The sequence below is a fragment of the Xenopus laevis genome, chromosome 8L (genome assembly GCF_017654675.1).
Source record: "Xenopus laevis strain J_2021 chromosome 8L, Xenopus_laevis_v10.1, whole genome shotgun sequence".
NCBI lineage: Eukaryota > Metazoa > Chordata > Amphibia > Anura > Pipidae > Xenopus > Xenopus laevis.
The window spans coordinates 127,276,588-127,298,423 of record NC_054385.1 but is presented as its reverse complement, the minus strand read 5'-3'; the positions used below and the strand labels follow the sequence as shown (position 1 = coordinate 127,298,423).

Genomic DNA, 21,836 nt, shown 5'->3' with positions numbered 1-21,836 from the left:
TAGATTTATCAAACGTCGAAGTGAAAATTCGAATTTAAAAAAATTTAATTTCGAGCTAATTTTTGTGTACTTCGACTAGGGAATAGTACAAATCCGAATTTGAAAAAAAAAATAGAAAATTCGAATTTTGAAATGTATCATGTAGAGGTCGAAGTGAAAATTTGAATTAAAAAAATTCGAATTTTGAGCTAATTTTGAGAGATTTCGCATTTCGAAATTCATGATGTACTGTCTACTTAAAAATTCGACTTCGACCATTCGCCATCTAAAACCTGTCGAATTGCTGTTTTAGCCTATAGGGGACCCCTTAGAACCTATTTGGTGTCAATTGGTGGACTTTGAAAAATCAAAGGTATTTTTTGGGAAAAACTTTGAATCGTAATGATGTGAATGTGTTATTACTTCGATTCATACAATTCAAATTCGATCGAAAACTGACCTATTCGCCCAAAAAAACCCTTCGATTTAATTTTAGTTGTTTTTTTTTAATTTTCAAAGTTTTTCAAATTTGAAATTCAACCCTTAATAAATCTGCCCCTTAGGGGCAGATTTATCAAAAGTTGAGGTGAAATTTTGAATTGAAGAAATTTGAATTTTCGCGCTATTTTTTGTGTATTTCGACTAGGGAATAGTCCAAATTCGATTTGAATTTGAAAAAAATTTGGAAATTCGAATATCGAAATTTATCATATGTTTTTAAAAATTCGACTTTGACCATTAGCCATCTAAAACCTGCCAAATTGCTGTTTAACCTATGGGGGACCTCCTAGAACCTATTTGGAAACAATTGGTGGACTTTGAAAAACTTCAAATCGAATTTGCTATTACTTCGATTCAGACGATTCAAAATTTGACCCTTGATAAATATGTCCCTTAGGGGCAGATTTATCAAGGGTCGAATTTCGTATTTGAAAAACGTCGAAATTTGAATTCAAAAAGACCAACTGATATTAATTTGAAGTTTTTTTTTTGGCTGAATAGGTCAGTTTTCGATCAAATTCAAATTGTATGAATCAAAGTAATAGCGCATTTGATCAAATTCGATTCAAAGTTTTCCCAAAAAAAATTTTGATTTTTCAAAGACGACCACTTAACTCCAAATGGGTTGTAGGAGGTCCCCCATAGGCTAGAAACGTCAATTTTCCAATTAAAAAGTTGTTTTTTTTTTCAAATCCTGTGAATGTTGATTTGTTCCTACAGTCCTAACTGATGTTGAACTACAACTTGGCACTCAGGTGTTTTTTCCTTTTGGAGTTGTGCCTAGGGATGGGCGAATTTGATCTGTTTCGTTTCGCCAAAAATTAGCCACCAGCGAAATGTCGCAGACGCTCATTAAAGTCTATGGGCGTTAAAAAATTTTTGTCTCGTGGCGAAATTGTTTTGACGCACGGCTTTTTTTTTTGTCGCACGCCGCCATACAAGTCTATGGGCGTCATTTTTTCGGCGAAACGAGGCTAAAAAATTCGCCCATCCCTACCCTCCTCATCATAATATATTTATAAATAAATAAATAAACCACTAATTTTATTTTTTATATTCTGGTGATGGATAAATATGTATTGTATTCAGCTCCATTGAACTTAATAGACCCGGTTGTGGTTTGGTTGGGAAGAATAACACAAGTAATTAAACACACAAAAACACACACACACCAAACATTATAAAAGAAAAGTAATTTAACATTTCCCAGAATAAAGAATAAGACAAATAAATGGGTGCCAGTTATCAGTTTTGAAAGCAGGAACAGGGAGTTCTACAGACATTGAACGTAATACACGTATGGGACATGTTATTAAGAATGCTCAGGACCTGGGATTTTTTGGATCCTCGTACTTTAAAGGAGAACTAAAGCATAACTAAAGAATTAGGGCAGAAATTTTGTGCATTATGGGGCAGATTTATTAAGGGGCAACTTGCGTTTTCCACAAAAAAAATCAGTTTTCAAGCTGATTTTTACAATCAAAAATCTTTTTTTTCCCAGGGTTAAAAAAAACAACTAACATTTTCCAGATTTTTGGAAAAAAAAACCAAAATTTTTTTGAGATTTATTATAATGAAAATTCATCATCTAAAACCTGTCGAGGCCATGTAGAAGTCAATAGCAGAGGTCCCTTGAACCATTTGAAGATGTTGATAGCCTTCATGATTTTCAAGTTTTTTTTGGAGGGTTTCACTCTAAAACTCGAATAATTTGAGCGATTCAAGTTTTTTCCAACAGAAAACTTTAATTCAAGTTTTCGGATTGTTGACCCCAAACCAAAACTGATTTGGGGTTTTTCCGTTCGAGTTTTTTCTTAAATTAGAAACCATTCGAGTTGTAACATATATTCGAGGTTTAAAAAGATCACATAACTCTAAGGGGGTTATTTATCAAAATCCAATTTTTTAAGTAAAAAAAGTCCAACCAAATTAGAATCCACTATTTGACTTACTGTATTTATTGTTGAAAAACTGTAAAATTGGTTCTGGAAAAAAATGCAGTATTTAAAAGGGGGCATTTTTAGGGTTTTGTTCTCTTTTAAGTCTACTAGAAAATCATGTAAACATTAAATAAACCCAATAGACTGGTTTTGCTTCCATTAAGGATTAATTATTTCTCAGCAGGGATCAAGTACAAAGTACTGATTTATGATTACAGAGAATACAAATTTGTAGAAGAAATTCGCAGTGAATTTCCTCGTTTTGCCCTGGTCTAATGAATTGGCTAAACTTCCGTTAAAATTCACAGGCGGAAAATCTGGTGTCTAAATAATTTGGCCACGTGTCAGAATAGTCATGTGCATAAACATTGTCATGCGTCAAAATTATTCGGACGCCCATTGACTTTAATGCATTTGGCGCCCATTCGCCCATTCACTTCAATGAGTTTCAAAATATTTTCGCAGTTTCACGAGAAATTCGCAAATTTTTTGGTGAATCGAAATGGGACACATTTGCCCATCACTACAAATTTGCATTATTTGGACAAAATGGAATCTATGGGGTAAGGACTTTCTGTAATTCAGAGCTTTCTGGATAACAGATCTCATACATGTAGCACTTTTTTTACACAGATACAAAATCTTTGCCAAATAACCTTTTTGAGAAAAAGAATTGATGGAAGAGAATAAATAACCCACTTAAATTGCTGATGAGGCTGTTTTTCTAATAAAGTATATGACATCTCACATCTACTCAGGTCTGGTTAATTTTTTCCCTTAGCTATGGGAGGGATTCAAGAGAGGTGGGCAGGACAATATTATTTTAGTACAGAAGAAGGTAACACGTTTAGTATCTGGAATCACAATTCATACGACACTAATACAGTGTGGGGAGCTGACCAAATAAATTCTGTATAAAGAGAAAGAAGAAGAAGGAAATGATTCCTCTGTACCGGAGCCTCCTGCTCTTTATTCTGCTGAAATGTGAGTTTTCCTCTTGCACTGTATTTGTATATTCTTGGCTTGAGTTGTACTCAATGTGTATAACAACAGTACTGCCAGGACGGTTAATGGGAACAAGTTTATAAACCTGTTACATGACAATTTTATGGCACATGTTGTCGAAGAGCCAACCAGAAAAAATGCTGGATTTAGTGATCTCAAATAACCCAGAACTTATAGCAAATGTGCAAGTCATTGAACCCCTGGGTAATAGTGACCATAATGTTATATCTTTTAATGTCTGGTGCAAAAAACAAAAATATACTGGGGCAACAAAAACCATGAATTTCAGAAAAGCTAATTTTAGTACCTTGAGGGCTGCCCTTCAGAGCATTGATTGGGGCATTAAGTTTTCGGCTAAAACACTTAACAGAAATGGTTGTCATTTAAAATGATATTAAATTATTACTGTTCTCAATTTATTCCCTTAAAGAGTTAAAAAGAGGTATAAGAAACACTCTATGTGGCTTAATATAGAGGTAAAGAAGTTAATAGGAATAAAAAGAAAGGCATTTAACAACTACAAGTCTGTGGGGACAGAAGCTGCATTTAATGAATATAAACACTATAATAAATGTTGTAAATCAGCAATCCATAAGTCAAAGAATGGAAATGAGGAGCTCATTGTGGCAGAGGCTAAGACTAAACCCCCCCAAAAACTATAAAGTATGAAAAAAGTATATCAATAGTAAAAAAATGCGGGTTGAGAGTGTTGCTCCTTTAAATAATGGTACCAGTATGGTTGAAACAGATACTGAAAAGGCAAATGTGCTAAATCAGTTATTTTCTTCAGTGTATACAATAGAGGAGTCAGAGTTCCTAGACCCACCTCATAGCTGCACAGTTGGCTCAGCTCAGTCTAGTCAGTGGCTGACTCAGGATAATAAGTACATAAATCTTTAATAGAAATTAATGTAAACAAGGCACCGGTGCCAGATGGAATACACCCCCGGGTTCTAAGAAAACTTAGTTCAGACCGGTGCCTATTTCTGATTTTCTCAGAATTGCTTTCATCTGTTATGGTACCTATGGATTGGAGGTAAGCTGTCATTTCAATATTTAAAAAGGGATTACGATCTCATCCTGGCAATTATGGGCCTGTAAATTTGACATCCATGGTGGGCAAATTATTTGAAGGCTTGTTAAGGGATCACATTAAAAGTTTTGTCCTAATAAATGGCATTATGAGCAGCAATCAGCATGGCTTTATGAAGGATAGGTCATGTCAGGGCTGTTGGGCTTAATGAAGTTATTTGCACATGGATAGGAAACTGGCTACAGGATCGGGTACAGAGGGTGGTTGTTAATGGGACATTCTCTACTTGGAGTAAGGTTCTTAGTGGGGTCCCCCAGGGCTCAGTATTGGGGCCACTTTTATTTAACTTGTTCATTAATGACTTAGGGGAGGGTGTTGTAAGTAATGTATCAGTGTTTGCAGATGACACAAAACTATTCAATTAATTCCATCCAGGATGTGGCACTTGCAAAAGATTCTTGGAAAACTGGCAATATGTGTGACTAAGTGCCAGATGAGATTCAGTGTTGATAAATGTAAAGTCATGCACCTGGGATGTAACAATATCCACTTATACCTTAATGGGACTGCACTAGGCAAATCCATTATGGAAAAGGACCTTGGAGTCCTTGTAGATGATAAACTTGGCTGTAGCAAGCAATGCCAGTCAGCAGCATCAAGGGCAAATAAGGTCTTGAGTTGTATTAAAAGGGGCAGAGAGTCACGGGAGGAGGGGGTCATTCTTCCACTGTATAGAGCACTGGTAAGGCCCCATCTAGAATATGCCGTACAGTTTTGGTCTCCATCACTCAAACAGGACATTATTGTATTAGAGAGGGGACAGAGAAGGGCAACTAAGCTGGTAAAAGGTATGAGGAAAGACCGGCCAAATTGGGGATGTTCATGCTGGAAAGTTGCTTAGACTTGGCCATTCTATAACATACTAAAAGTTAACGTTTATAGGTTTTTTTTAAAAAAAAACAAAAATTGCACCGAAGATTCAGAAATTCTCTATAGTGGTAATTTATGAACACAAGTGCAGGGTGCAAAGTGCAATTTTAAGTCTCAAAACAACATATATTTTTAACCATAATTCAGCATTTTTATTTAAAGGAGAATTCAAACTGTAATAAAAAAAACCCTCCCCCTACCCTGGGTAGACCCCCCTCCCTCCTCCCCCCCAGCCTACCTGACCCCCTCCCAGGGAAATGCCCCTAACTTTTTACTCACCCCTCCGTGCAGATTCTGGCCTCGGAGTTCACGGCAATCATCTTCTTCTTCTCCGGTAATCTTTGTGTCTTGACACAAACAATCCTTTTGGGTTTATGTTACGTGATTTTATTGCAGACTTAAGGCATGGTGATCCAAATTTAAGAAAGATCCCTTATCCAGAAAACCCCAGGTCCCGAGCATTCCGCATATTAGACCCTTACCTGTACTGTTTAATGAATAGGGAGGTAGTTAATGAGATCTCATGGGAGCAAATCAACAGTGCAAAGGCCAACATAAACTTGGGAGTAAGCCCAAATGAAGCCACCAATGAAAATACAAATACTGATTAAATTTAGTGAAGCCAGGATGGAATGATAAGGGTGAAGGGATGTTTGATAAACAAATTATATTGTTGATTTAACCAGGACAGAACCAAATGTCATCCTGGTCAATAGGGTAAAGTTCACTAGAAGTGTTGTGCATGTCAGCAAAAAAACAACAAAAAAACAGTTTATTGATACAAAGGGATAAGAAATATTATCATTGACTTAAAACTGAAATATAAAAGTGCAGATTTAGATAGAAGGATCCCTACCCAATAATACACACGTTCCCTGTATAACTCAACCTGCAGCCTTATGCCTTTATATGGTCACAGAACAACCCCTCAGTGACTTCTAATATCCTTATCATTTACAGTAGGGGGTACATTAGCCCTTATAATACATGAGCGATACTCAGAGTTCCCTGTATAACTCAGCCTGCAGCCTTGTGTCTTTATATGGTCACAGAACAACCCCTCAGTGACTTCTAATATCCTTATCATTTACAGTAGGGGGTACATTATCCCTTATAATACATGAGTGATACTCAGAGTTCCCTGTATAACTCAGCCTGCAGCCTTGTGCCTTTATATGGTCACAGAACAACCCCTCAGTGACTTCTAATATCCTTATCATTTACAGTAGGGGGTACATTATCCCTTATAATACATGAGTGATACTCAGAGTTCCCTGTATAACTCAGCCTGCAGCCTTGTGCCTTTATATGGTCACAGAACAACCCCTCAGTGACTTCTAATATCCTTATCATTTACAGTAGGGGGTACATTATCCCTTATAATACATGAGTGATACTCAGAGTTCCCTGTATAACTCAGCCTGCAGCCTTGTGTCTTTATATGGTCACATACGCCCTCAGTGACTTCTAATATCCTTATCATTTACAGTAGGGGGTACATTATCCCTTATAATACATGAGTGATACTCAGAGTTCCCTGTATAACTCAGCCTGCAGCCTTGTGTCTTTATATGGTCACAGAACAACCCCTCAGTGACTTCTAATATCCTTATCATTTACAGTAGGGGGTACATTATCCCTTATAATACATGAGTGATACTCAGAGTTCCCTGTATAACTCAGCCTGCAGCCTTGTGTCTTTATATGGTCACAGAACAACCCCTCAGTGACTTCTAATATCCTTATCATTTACAGTAGGGGGTACATTATCCCTTATAATACATGAGTGATACTCAGAGTTCCCTGTATAACTCAGCCTGCAGCCTTGTGTCTTTATATGGTCACAGAACAACCCCTCAGTGACTTCTAATATCCTTATCATTTACAGTAGGGGGTACATTATCCCTTATAATACATGAGTGATACTCAGAGTTCCCTGTATATCTCTGTCTATAATCATTTGCCTTTATATGGTGTAAATATTCCTTGGTGACATTCTAATAATTTCCTGTAGGGATATGCTAGTACAGGTATGGGATCCATTACCTGGAAACCCTTTAACGGAAATCTCTGAATTATGGAAAGTCTGTCTCCCATAGACTCCATTTTATCCAAACAATACAAATTTTTAAAAATTATTTCCTTTTTTTCTGTAATAATAAAACAGTAGCTTGTACTTGATCCCAACTAAGATATGATTAATCCATATTGGAGGCAAAACCAGCCTATTGGGTTTATTTAATGTTTACATGATTTTGTAGTAGACTTAAGGTATGAAGATCCAAATTACAGAAAGATCTGTTATCTGGAAAACCCAAAGTCCCATGCATTCTGCATAACAGGTCCCATACCTGTATAAATATATACACATGACAATATAAATAAATGCATATATATATAGTGAATAAAGTACCCCCTCTTGTAAAATATAGGGATATTATAAGTCACTGAGGAGTTTCATGACCATATAAAAACACGAGGCCGAAGGCCGAGTGTTTTTATACAGGTCATGGAACTCCGAGGTAACTTCTAATATCCTCATATTTTGCAACTGGGGGTACTTTATTTATTATAATACACAAATTTCAATGAACCATGTGACAGAAATGACATCAGAACTCACCGTTTATAACTGATGACATCAGAACTCACCGTTTATAAGGATATAATTTACAGGATATTCATGGCTTTTGTGTATTATATATATATAATTGTATGTTTCCTTTACAGGTTATTTCCCAGAAATGAATCTGTTCCCCGGATGGGCCAATGCTTCGGGTGAGTGCTTTTCCTAATGATGTTACATAATAAAATGCTTATAGCTCAGTAAAGCTCAGATGAACTGAATTGAATTAGCTGCTATTCTGGCCTATTTCAAAGTTGAGGACACAAATACAAAAAGTGATGACAATGGAGGTGTTTAAACCCCAAAGGGCCTAAAACTATAACTTTCATCACTTTAGATTCTGGATCAAATTGTACCAGCCAACATGCTAGCAGCCCTCTTGGAGCTAAAGGCCTAGGGTTACTAACACATTCTTGCCAGCATGTCCCACTGAGTGAGTTTATGAGCAGATGAAAGGTAATCTAGCTAGAATCTCAGCCATAAAGCAGGACAGGACTGCTGCTTACAATGGGGATCAGATAAGATCTGTGCAGCCACTGGGACAGAATGTTCTGTTATACAGATAGCTAGAATCTCAGCTGCCATAAAGCAGGACTGGACTGCTGCTTACAATGGGGATCAGATAGGATCTGTGCAGAACTGGGACAGAATGTTCTGTTATACAGATAGCTAGAATCTCAGCTGCCATAAAGCAGGACAGGACTGCTGCTTACAATGGGGATCAGATAGGATCTGTGCAGCCACTGGGACAGAATGCTCTGTTATACAGATAGCTAGAATCTCAGCTGCCATAAAGCAGGGCAGGACTGTTGATTACAAGGGGGATCAGTTAGGATCTGTGCAGCCACTGGGACAGAATGCTCTGTTACACAGATAGCTAGAATCTCAGCCATAAAGCAGGACATGACTGCTGCTTACAATGGGGATCAGTTAGGATCTGTGCAGCCACTGGGACAGAATATTCTGTTATACAGATAACTAGAATCTCAGCTGCCATAAAGCAGGGCAGGACTGCTGCTTACAATGGGGATCAGTTAGGATCTGTGCAGCCACTGGGACAGAATGTTCTGTTATACAGATAGCTAGAATCTCAGCTGCCATAAAGCAGGACAGGACTGCTGCTTACAATGGGGATCAGATAGGATCTGTGCAGCCACTGGGACAGAATGTTCTGTTATACAGATAGCTAGAATCTCAGCCATAAAGCAGGACAGGACTTCTGCTTACAATGGGGATCAGATAGGATCTGTGCAGCCACTGGGACAGAATGTTCTGTTATACAGATAGCTAGAATCTCAGCTGCCATAAAGCAGGGGAGGACTGCTGCTTACAATGGGGATCAGATAGGATCTGTGCAGCCACTGGGACAGAATGTTCTGTTATACAGATAGCTAGAATCTCAGCTGCCATAAAGCAGGACAGGACTGCTGCTTACAATGGGGATCAGATAGGATCTGTGCAGCCACTGGGACAGAATGCTCTGTTATACAGATAGCTAGAATCTCAGCTGCCATAAAGCAGGGCAGGACTGTTGATTACAATGGGGATCAGTTAGGAATTTTTTTATTAGTGAAAACTTAACAAATACAATATTACTTTCAATTCAGAAAGAAGCTAAATATTCAGACCATTTTCATAAAAGTTAATCATTTTTCAGGTTTCCCATCATACAAAACTTTCTCAGAGTCCTTCTGTCCATGAAATAGATGTTCAACCCGACCACAAAGTCCCAAGTCCGACTTCCTATTATTAGGCCGTCACACCACCCTCCTCCCTTTCTCCATACACAAAGCTTTGCATTCACACAGGCTAAGATATAAATGATACAAATAAGTCGGGTCTCCTGATGGAAAAACACCTCTGCGCTTGAGTTTGCCAAACTTTCAAAAGCCAGAAACCTAGACCTCTGGACTTTAACGCTACAACCATTTGAGGCAAGAAATCTAATTGGAGACAACGCCATCATGTACTTTTGGCAACATTTTAGTCCTTCTTTCTTTTGCTGAAGAGTCAGCCTTGTCTCCATATCTTTTTACCTGGGGCCCAAAGGGAAACTGTCCCTCATCTGCATCACCAGCTAAACTTTCCACTGGATTTTGGGAAATATCTGCAGTGCCTCCTATACCTTTTTTACTCACTGGCTGTTCACCACCTTCTCTAGTTCTCTTTTTTGAAGCCAGTTGGATTTCCATAAGCTCAGGCTCCAACTCTCTTTGCTCTCCCTCATTCTCTGTCCCCTCTTCCTTCTCCAACCTCTCAAACTCCTCTCGTTCTTCCTTTTCTGCCCTATCACCCCAGGACTCAATGTCTAGCACTGAGAATTTATTCCCAGTACTGAGTGAGAATGCAAGTACCTCTGAGCCACCTTCTCCTGGATCAAGCTGATGGGCATATTTTTGTTTTGTTTTTCTTTTTTGATAGATTTTCCAACCTGCTCCTTCCACATTCTCTTCACTTGCAGCCTTAACTTCCTTCCCTCTTACCTCCTTTTCTGGCCTCTTTCCTCTTTTCTGACTATTTACAGGTTGTTTAGCTCTTTGCTTTTTGGAAACACCTTCCTGTGATAGGGGCGGCTCTGTGTCCTGTTCCTGTTCTCTTTCTCCTCCCACCGGCTGCATTTCCCTTCTCATTTCCCTATCTATCTCAGGGAACAGCTTGACAATATTGTGGTAGGCTTCAGGGCACCTTCTATGGGAATGGCCCATTCTGTTACACAAATTGCACCTGACTCGGTCACAGCTTTCTGCCTCATGGCCTGTCGCATTACAAAGTGCACATTTTAGAACTTTACAGACTCTTGCCAAATGATTTCCAGCCCCACATTTAAAGCATCGGCGCGGCTGGCCAACATAAAAGCATGTACCTTTCTCCTTGCCTATGAAGAAAGAATTGGGCAGATGAGTTGGTACATTGCCTACTACTTCTAACTTCACCTGCGTGCGCCAAGCACCTGCCCAGACATTGTCTTCATCATATATTTTAACTAAAGGAGTCAAAACAGTGCACTGGCGCCGTAACCAAACCAAAATGTCCTCCTGGGGAATTGCATCATTTTTCATGACTATTGTTATATTTTTGGTTTCTGGCTTGGTCATCGGTATGACCACTAAATCATCCCAGTTTTGATGACCTGCTCTCTTTTGTACATTGTATATCTTCCAGAAATGGTCTAATGCTTCTGGCAATTTAAATGTAACATCAAAATCAATCTCTGTCTGTGCCATAACGGCCGATAAGTCATCTGGTGAGAACCCCATTCCATCTAATATGAGGGATCTTACAATAAAGCGCCTGGGGGGGGCATCCTCTTTAGTGCCATCCCACTTTATCTTAACCCAGTTCTTTCTCTTAAAGGGCTCATTGTCTGACAAATCTGGAACTGGGAACAACCTTCTTTTCTCCCAAAAGGATGCAGGGTTTCTTTGTACAGTATCACCACCTACTTGGATTGATTATACTTCTACAGAAGCTGTTTCTGTCTGATCCACCTGAACTTGCCTATTACCTACTAATTCCCTAGTAGAAGGGTTACCTGCATTCCCATTCACTTGCACTTCCACTCTTTCACTCTCACAGCTCCTTCCTTGCACCCCTTCACCCATCACACCATTCAAACCACTCTCCACTGCGCCACTCTCCATTGCGCCAATCTCCATTGCGCCAATCTCCACTGTGCCACTCTCCATTGTGCCGATCTCTATTGCACCGATCTCCATTGCACCGATCTCCACTGTGCCGATCTCCATTGCAGCAATCTTTACTGCACCACTCTCCATTGTGTCACTTTCCACTGTGCCGTTCTCCATTGCACCGATCTCCATCGCGCCACTCTCTTTCACATTTGGAGATGATTTTGTTGAAACTTCCATTCCACTTTCTTCTCCTGCTTCCAGGACTCCTTCACGCTGTTTCTCACTTCTCACAGAAGCAGACTTGCATGATGACTTCACATTAAGTTTGCCTTTAACCTTTGGTAAATCTGGAAAATCTTGATCCGATGATAACTCAAAAGATCTTTCAATCAGCAGATCTTGTTTCTGTTTATTTACTTTAAAGGTTTTAATTACAGATTTGCTCTTTTCCTGATTATCCACATCTTGCTGATCAAAAGCCATGTTTTGCCAGTTTACCTTTCCTCTGTCCCTTTGCATTTTTGGGGGTAACGGTTTGATAAACTCCGTTTCACTCTCGGATGAGCCGGGGCTATTGGATGTACTTGCTTGGTGGGATTTCTGCAGAACAGGCTTTGATACAGAACCACGGATATTAGATCCCATTGTTTCAAATCGCTGTTTATTTTGGTAGATCTCTTTCCATGGACCGACATCTTTATACAGCTCACTTATTTGAAAATCAATATCAGCAAGTTCACCCCTTAACTCATCTCTCTTCCTTGCATTTAATTCTTTCATGTCGCCTTCAGAAATTGCTAACACATGAGTTACAGATTTGATTGCCAACCAGTTTTTTCTTTTTATTTTGCAAGGTGGCTAGTTCCTTTAAGGCTTCAGCTACTTTTTCAGCAGTTAGCGTTTCTTTAACTTTGCCTTTAATTTTTGGTTCTTTTGTGTCTGTACCTTTAAGAGACAGTACCTTCTCTTCAGTCAACCCCTCTCCACACAGTCTATGTGCTTTGCTGAGTTTGCATAAACTGGGCTCCTGTACTGGCTCTTGTGCTTTACATACAACACCAGTGCAAGGTCTGGCAGCTGTATCTGGGGTCTCAGTCTCTTGGCAAGTCGGCTGTAACACATGCACTGGAGGGTTAATTGCTGCACCTGACTCCTCCCCCACCTGGCCAACTGATTCCAGCTCACACAGTGGAGCCTCTGCTTGTTTCTCAGCACAGCCCTGGATTCCCTGCTGCTCACAGGCCCCAGTCAAACACTTCTGGGGGGGATTTTGGCCAAGGTTTAATTTCTTCTGCACAGTTTCTTTATGCTTTACATTAATATCAGTTTGTGATACAGACACAGGTTGTTTCCCAGACACATCCACACTCACTATTGGCAGTTCATTTACAATTAAAGGTACAGATTGTGTTTCCATACCTTTGTGCTTTATTCCTTCATCAGTAGCCATTCCTTGTTTTCCTTGCATTTCTTTACTTTGCTTTCCATCCACTTTAACCAGAAGCTCAGTCTTTGCTGCTCCAGGGGGATTGATCCTTCCCTGTGGGGCACCTCTGCGGGCTTCCACCTCCTGAGCACCAGCTGCTGCTGCGCTTCTTTGCTTCTGCCTCCTGCTCTCAGCCACAAACTTCTCCACCTCCATCTCACTCTCACTGCTGGTTTTCCCCCGAGGTGTTGTTGGGGTCCCAGCAGATGAGGATCTTAGCCTTGGCCTTGAAACTTCAGCCACATGGCTAGGCCCCAAAGCCTGGGCCTCAGTTTTCCTGGTAGCCCGACCAGCCCTAGCAGGGCCTGGGCTTGTTCCAGACATTTACAGAGCTCACTGATACACCACCTCTTCCACTGGGGATCAGATAGGATCTGTGCAGCCACTGGGACAGAATGCTCTGTTACACAGATAGCTAGAATCTCAGCCATAAAGCAGGACAGGACTGCTGCTTACAATGGGGATCAGATAGGATCTGTGCAGCCACTGGGACAGAATGTTCTGTTATACAGATAGCTAGAATCTCAGCTGCCATAAAGCAGGGCAGGACTGCTGCTTACAATGGGGATCAGTTAGGATCTGTGCAGCCACTGGGACAGAATGTTCTGTTATACAGATAGCTAGAATCTCAGCTGCCATAAAGCAGGACAGGACTGCTGCTTACAATGGGGATCAGATAGGATCTGTGCAGCCACTGGGACAGAATGCTCTGTTATACAGATAGCTAGAATCTCAGCTGCCATAAAGCAGGACAGGACTGTTGCTTACAATGGGGATCAGTTAGGATCTGTGCAGCCACTGGGACAGAATGTTCTGTTATACAGATAGCTAGAATCTCAGCTGCCATAAAGCAGGGCAGGACTGCTGCTTACAATGGGGATCAGAGAGGATCTGTGCCAATGTGACATGGTACTTTGTGTCTATGTGTTGTTTGTTTTAATTTTACGCTGGAATTATTCAAACAGCAATTTTCTCTGCATTTTTAATAGCAATTAGCGAAGATAATCTATGTGGGCCCTTATCACATATAATAGTCAGAGAAGGAGGAGAAGCGATTCTACCAATACACAAGTCAAGGACAGGAACTTTTACTTGGCGATTTGATACCGGAAACTTCTTTGAAAGCTTTGCTAAAACAGAAGCCGGAGGGAAGATTTGGGACATAAAGGATCAATTCAGAGGGAGACTGAGCAGCACAGAGAATGGATCTTTAATCATCACTAATGTAACTATGAATGAACGAAATCAATACATGGAATGGGCAGACAAAGGTAGCTGTGTCCAAGCGTTTCATCTAATAATCTACAGTAAGTTGCACTAATTGATTCATCTATTATTCGTCGTTTAACAAAAAAAATAAAAATGCTTTTATACATTAAGGGGCCCATTTACTTAGCTCGAGTGAAGGAATAGAGGAAAAAAAACTTTGAATTTCAAATGTTTTTTTTGGCTACTTCGACCATCGAATGGGCTACTTCGACCTTCGACTACGACTTAAAATCGAACGATTCGAACTAAAAATCGTTCGACTATTCGACCATTCGATAGTCGAAGTACTGTCTCTTTAAGAAAAAACTTCGAAGTCAATGTTAGCCTATGGGGAAGGTCCCCATAGGCTTAGCAATCTTTTTTTGGTCGAACAAAAATTGTTTGATTGATGGATTAAAATCCTTCGAATCGAACGTTTTTTTCCGATTTTTTGATCGAACGAATAGCACTAAATCCTTCGACTTCGATATTCGAAGTCGAAGGATCTAACTTCGACAGTCGAATATCGAGGGTTAATTAATTAAAATATTCGACCTTAAGTAAATTTGCCCCTGGAGCTCATTTACTAAAGCAGTGCGTTGCACAAAGGGAAAAATGCCATGTTTCTTTTAACCCAGCGAGCTCACTGCATAAGAGGCATTGAGGGGATCAGATTGTTCCTCCAAACTAAATCAGTGTATTGTAAACTCTTCCTTATCTATAAGCCTGAGACACAAACAGCACTCATGGGAGGTGGCAATAATACCCACGGGGGCAGATTTATCAAAGGCCGAAGTAAAAGTTTGAATTAAAAAAAATTGGAATTTCAAGCTCATTTTCGTGTACTTCGACTAGGGAATAGTCCAAATTCGATTCGTATTTGAAAAAAAATTCGACTTTGACCATTCGCAATCTAAAACCTGCCGAATAGCTATTTTAGCCTATGGGGGACCTCCTAGAACCTATTTGGAGTCAAGTGGGGGACTTTGAAAAATAGAAGGTTTTTTTGGGAAAAACTTTGATTCAAATTCGATTGAATGCGCTATTACTTTGATTGGTACAATTCGAATTCGATCGAAAAAAGGACCTATTCACCCCAAAAAAAAAAAAAAAAAAAGAAGAAGATTTTTTGATCAATAACGATTGGCCTTTTTTAATTTGAATTTTGAAGTTATGGAAGTTCAAAAAAACTCCCATTACTGCAAAATTTGACCCTTGATAAATCTGCCCCATAGTGTAGATGCCGGCCTAAAGAACCCAAATTTGCTTCCATAATACAACGTCATTATACATACCTCCCAACATTTTGGAAATAGAAAGAGGGACAAAAAAATTTGCTGCGTGGAGAGCGGCGACAATTTTATGACCACCCCCATCTTGTGGCCACACCCCCTAATTACCATGTTCATTATACAAAATTGGGCAGGTTATGAAAGTTTGTGCATCCCTAGTAACAATCCAGGACTGCAGGTTGAGTTGTCAAAATTGGGACTGTCCTGCAAAAATGTGACAGTTGGGTGGTATGCCTTATACAGTATTAAAGGTTATCAAGGAAACTAGGAATATATGACAGCTGGGAAAGGTAATAACAGAATGACGGTTGGATAATCCCTTATGTAATCTCAAAATCTGCCCAGGTGCAAAACTGCAGCAAACTTTGCACCTTATTATGACAGAGCAAAGTGGAGGTCAGATGAGGAGAAGGACTTCCACTAATCACTGGGATCAGGAGTCAGGAAGGAGTTAAAGGGATACTGTCATGGGAAAAAAAATTTTTTTTCCAAAATGAATCAGTTAATAGTGCTGCTCCAGCAGAATTCTGCACTGAAATCCATTTCTCAAAATAGCAAACAGATTTTTTAATATTCAATTCTGAAATTTGACATGGGGCTAGACATTTTGTCAATTTCCCAGCTGCCCCAAGTCATGTGACTTGTGCTCTGATAAACTTCAATCACTCTTTACTGCTGTACTGCAAGTTGGAGTGATATCACCCCCCCCCCAGCAGCCAAACAAAAGAACAATGGGAAGGTAACCAGATAACAGCTCCCTAACACAAGATAACAGCTGCCTGGTAGATCAATTTTCTCCTAAAGTGCAGGCACAAGTCACATGACTGGGGGCAACTGGGAAATTGACAAAATGTCTGGCCCCATGTCAGATTTCAAAATTGAATATAAAATAATCTGTTTGCTCTTTTGAGAAATGGATTTCAGTGCAGAATTCTGCTGGAGTAGCACTATTAACTGATGTGTTTTGAAAAAAACATGTTTTCTGATGACAGTATCCCTTTAAGGGAGAAAGGCCGAAAATCAGCCAAACTTTAGCGTCAAGGTGTAGCACAGCCAGTCCCGGACTGGGGTCAATATATATTCTTATAATACACAAAACCCATGAATATCTTGTAAATGATATCCTTATAAACGGTCACTAGTGATGTCATCAGTTATAAAAGGTGACTAGTGATGTCATTTTTGTCACATGACTCACTAAAACTTGTGTATTATAATAAATAAAGTTCTACTTGTTGGAAAATATGAGGAAATAAGAAGTCACTGTGGAGTCCAATGACCTGTATAACTCCTTGGTGACTTATAATATCCTTATATTTTACAATATTCAGTACATAACAATTTATTTGTATTTTTGGCACAGAACCATTAGAAGCTGAAGATATCCTGATCCGACACAATATCACCGGGAAGGAAATGTGTAACATTACACTGACCTGTGCTGTGACTCAACCACAAGTGACCGTCTCTTGGGATGAAACAAATCGGACTGAGGTGGAAGGGGACACTCTACACCTCTATAACGTGAATTCCAATGTGACTTATAGTTGTACAGCACAGAATCCCATCAGCAGAGCCTCCAGAACGATCAATCCTTGGGATCTCTGTTATAAAGGTATTTGACTTCTATTCCACCCACCACCAAAACATAATGGTAGTCTTCCTTGTGAGGCAACTTTGGGCGACTTCGGAAAACCGAAGCAACGCTTATGCCATCCTTCCGGCGATTCACATTCTTGCTGGCGGGAAGGCATTTCAGGGAGATTAGCCGCCCGCCTGTCTGCCACCGCTCTTAGGGAGACTGAGGTTGTGAGATGCACTTTAGGGGGTTATATCCACAGTTGTCGTAGGCACTTTTATAGGTATACATTTTGAACAGGCTGCTTAAAGGGATCCTGTCATCGGAAAACATGTTTTTTCAAAACATATCAATTAATAGTGCTACTCCAGCACAATTCTGCACTGAAATCTATTTCTCAAAAGAGCAAACAGATTTTTCTTTTTGTCAATTTCCCAGCTGCCCCTGGTCCATCAAATATTAGACATTCAATTTTTTTCTAAAATGACCTCCCATTCAAGTTGTGAGTATATTTGAATTTATTAGAGCAAAAAAAATTCACATGAATTCAAAATTCAACCTTTGATAAATCTGCCCATTAGGGGCAGATTTTTTAAGAGTGAATTTGAATTCAAATTTTTGTTTTGGTGTCAAAATTCACACATTTGAATTTTAAACCCCCAATTTGAGTGTAAATTTGAATGTGAGATTTTTCAGACCTCCGCCATGAAATCAGTTCTAATTTGAATATTCAACACATAAAACCTGCTTTAGAAGCCAGTGGCTTGTAAATTGAATCACTTGAATATGTTAATTGCCTTCTTGACATTCGAGTTTTTGAGGAGGGAAAACTTGATTGGAATTCGATTCGATTTTCGGGTCTGGACTATTCGATCGAAGTTCAACCATTGATAAATCTGCCCATTAAGGTCAAATAGTAAATTGGAATTCCAATTTTTGGTGTCAAAATTCACACATTCTAATTTTAATCCCCCAATTTGAATGTGAGATTTATCACACCTCGACCATGGAAACAGTTCTAATTCAAATATTCCCCACCTAAAACCTGAGTTCATTTACAAGTCAATGACAGAATCCCATTGAAGCATTTAAATATGTTAATTGACTTCCGTTGAAGCATCGAATATTAGATCGAATATTAAACGTTGAGATTTCTTCTTAAATAACCTCCCATTCAAGTTGTGAGTACATTCCAATTTATTACAGTAAAAAATAATTCACAGAAATTTGAAATTCGACTTAATAAATCTGCCCATTAAGCTGCAGTTCCCAAAGTGGGGTGGAGGGGAAGAGGCAGTGGTTTGGAGGTCGCAGCTTGAGATTTTGAGAGAATGCCTATTTTCTAGATGCTTCTAGAAGCCCAGTTTGAAGGTTACAAATGGTGAGATCCAGTGACTACTTATGTGCTTCCCTAGATATTTTTGTGACTATGATTGAATGACAATATACCCCCCTTAGTTGACAATTGGGAATGGGATCATGGACTACTGCTTCATGAGATCCACCAATGGGCACCCTTATATATTTATAGGCAGTGGAGTGTTTATAAATTCTGGGACTCTGGATGGTTCTCAAGGCATGGTCCACACTCATCCATTGTATCTTGTTTAATTCTCATCCAGCGAGTCGTGTATCACCAGAACCATGAATATTCCAGCAGGAGCACCATTCTGGATGGTCTTAATCTTCTTTAAGAGGAACAGGCATTATAGGAGGTCAGACAGTGGTTGGTGTCCAAACAAAATAGAAAAGCCCAACAGGAAAGTAGGTTGACTTTAAGAGGTGGGCAAAAGGACCAATGAGGAAACAGTATGGGGTCTATGCAGATAGACGAAGCTGCCCAGCAATGAGGCCTCCACCTGGGAGCCCATCTCTATTATGTCTATGTACATATGTTTCATAGCTACTTAAATGCCACATGTCTCTGGGCCCTGGGCAACCCTTCTTATAATCAATCACTCTTTGTATTAGCACATTACTGGCACCTACCTGCTTTGCGTTGGCTTGATTCAACCATTGTAGGAGAGTCTCGGTTTGTAAATATGTATAATGTTGGAATGTCTGTTGGCAGTGAGGCACCATGTTCCTGATGTATTAATATTTGTGCAAAGCCCTAGGACTGTTCGTTCTACTTTGTTTGCAGAAGAGCTAAGAACTATCATAGGTCAGTGCCCCAGTACATCGTGTGTGTTGCCAATAACTGCTGAACACCAGCTTAACAAAGGCATTGGAATGACATGACATTAAAGAGATACTGACAGTTTTTTTAAAAAAAAAAGAATTATGACAAATCTGGAGATAAATGGGAATAAATGATCTGTGCTACTGTGCATGAGCTGCTATGGGAACCTACTTATTTGACCTGCCTGTTATTAGGAGCGGAACCTGAGGAACTGAGTCCTCCAACAGTTGTACCTCTGTTTGGGATTGCGTTGGATACCATAGACGTGAAGACAGGCCAGGGGTCCCTACCTCTACCTCCAGGAAACGTTTAATTTTTGTAAGGTAAGACTTCCTACTCTGGTTGATGGAGAACTAGAACAGAACTAAGAAGTAGGGCAGATGTAGCCCACCATTGAGTGTGTGAAGTTACAGTGTGTGGACAGGATTATGTTGCTTATGTGGTACCACTGACCCACTTGTACCACGGCGACTCCCGGTACCTTGTGTGCTCCTCAGGGCAGAATGAATTCCTGTCACAGGGATTTCCTTAATTGTTTATCAACAGTCAACCACGTACGTGCAATTAGTAGTCGCTTCTACTGCAATAGTGAAAGATTCCTCCCAGAGGTAAAGTAGACAAAGTATAGGTTAACACACTCCTCCCTGAGAGTAAAGCACCATCCTCAGCCTGGGGTCTTATATTTTGGCACCCTTAATATTATGTTTAAAAATAGCCCCTTTATTTGAGCTCCCTATAGATGTTCACTGGTCCCTGTTTCAAATGAGGGGTGGTCGTGTCCTAACAATCCCTGCCAGACGCACAGGAGGAGAGGGACAGCCAATCACAGCCCTGCAGTCACACAAGCAAAGACAGGTTTCAGTTCCCTATCAGGTCCTGCTAGCTGCTGATTGGTTCCTATTCTACAGTGTCGGCTCCCCTGCACAGCCTGGGAAAGGAGGCAGCAGGAAGTGGAACAAATGGGAGGGACTAGTGGGGATTTTGCAGACATTTTCAATAAAGTAATCAGAAACACAACTTTTTCAAGCACATTCCTTCTATATCTAAAAGAGTTTAATGCACTGGCAAATTCTTGTTTTATGAATTATTAAAGGGATCCTGTCATCGTAAAACATTTTTTTTTCAAAACACATCAATTAATAGTGCTGCTCCAGCAGAATTCTGCACTGAAATCCATTTCTCAAAAGAGCAAACAGATTTTTTTATATTCAATTTTGAAATCTGACATGGGGCTAGACATTTTGTCAATTTCCCAGCTGCCCCCATCTTGTGTTAGGGTGCTGTTATCTGATTACCTTTAGTGATGGGCGAATTTATTCGCCAGGCGCAAATTTGCGGCAAATTTGCGCGATTCACCGCCAGCGAATAAATTTGCGAAATGCCCGCGAAAATTCGCGGAAAAAATTCGCCGGCGGCAAAAAAATTTTTCCTAAAAAACGGGCGCCGGCATCAAAAACGGGCGCCAGCGTCGGAATTTTTTTGCCGTTTCGCGAATTTCGCAAATATTTTTGCCCCGCGAAACGGCGCAAATTCGCCCATCACTAGTTACCTTCCCATTGTTCTTTTGTTTGGCTGTGGAAAAAGGGAGGGGTGATATCACTCCAACTTGCAGAACAGCAGTAAAGAGTGATTGAAGTTTATCAGAGCACAAGTCACATGACCAGGGGCAACTGGGAAATTGACAAAATGTCTAGCCCCATGTCAGATTTCAAAATTGAATATAAAAAAATCTGTTTGCTCTTTTGAGAAATGGATTTCAGTGCAGAATTCTGCTGGAGCAGCACTATTAACTGATTCATTTTGAAAAATTTTTATTTCCCATGACAGTATCCCTTTAAAGATAGAACTGTATCTATATTATTTAGGGATGCACCGAATCCACAATTTTGGATTCGGAATCCCGAAACGAACCGACCCCTAATTTACATATGCAAATTAGGGGCGGGAAGGGGAAAACATTTTTTACTTCCTTGTTTTCTGTCAAAAAGTCACGCGTTTTCCCTCCCCGGCCCTAATTTGCATATGCAAATTAGGATTCGGATTCGGTTCGGCCCGGACAGAAGGATTCGGCCAAATCCTGCTGAAAAAGGCCGAATCCCGAACCGAATCCTGGATTCGGTGCATCCCTAATATTATTAAAAATAAACACTGAAAAATAACACAATTTTCTTTCTTTTTAGGGAGAAAAGGATGAAATAGAAAGAGTTCTGCTTGTTCTCAAGGACTGGCAGCCGCACTATAGCTGCTTTACTAGTAATTGTACAGCATATTCTGATATATTGATCTGAACTGATCATACTCTGTCATTGTATTCAGCACATATTACTTGTCCGTGACCCAATCCCTCAAGCCTTTGGGAGAGGGAAAATAAATGTAATAAAAATTATTTGTCTCTAATAATTT

General features: G+C 39.8%; 1 protein-coding gene across 1 annotated transcript; it reads left to right on the top strand.

Moving 5' to 3' along the window:
• The first annotated feature begins 3,270 nt into the window (after window positions 1–3,270).
• LOC121397219 (SLAM family member 9-like) lies at window positions 3,271–21,819 on the top strand. The gene is made up of 6 exons (XM_041573629.1): window positions 3,271–3,404; window positions 8,119–8,166; window positions 14,122–14,439; window positions 17,036–17,287; window positions 19,628–19,756; window positions 21,614–21,819. Exons 1-5 carry the CDS (start codon window positions 3,359–3,361, stop codon window positions 19,744–19,746), a joined length of 783 nt encoding a protein of 260 aa, XP_041429563.1. The 5' UTR covers window positions 3,271–3,358; the 3' UTR covers window positions 19,747–19,756; window positions 21,614–21,819.
• The last annotated feature ends 17 nt before the right edge of the window (window positions 21,820–21,836 follow it).

What these genes read in the sequence shown, in the direction of transcription:
- LOC121397219 (XM_041573629.1), top strand. Translation starts at nt 3,359, where the DNA reads ATGATTCCTCTGTACCGGAGCCTCCTGCTCTTTATTCTGCTGAAAT. An exon ending in GCTCTTTATTCTGCTGAAAT is followed by an intron (nt 3,405 to 8,118) that starts GTGAGTTTTCCT and finishes TTTCCTTTACAG; the next exon opens with GTTATTTCCCAGAAATGAAT. An exon ending in TTGGGATCTCTGTTATAAAG is followed by an intron (nt 17,288 to 19,627) that starts GTATTTGACTTC and finishes GCCTGTTATTAG; the next exon opens with GAGCGGAACCTGAGGAACTG.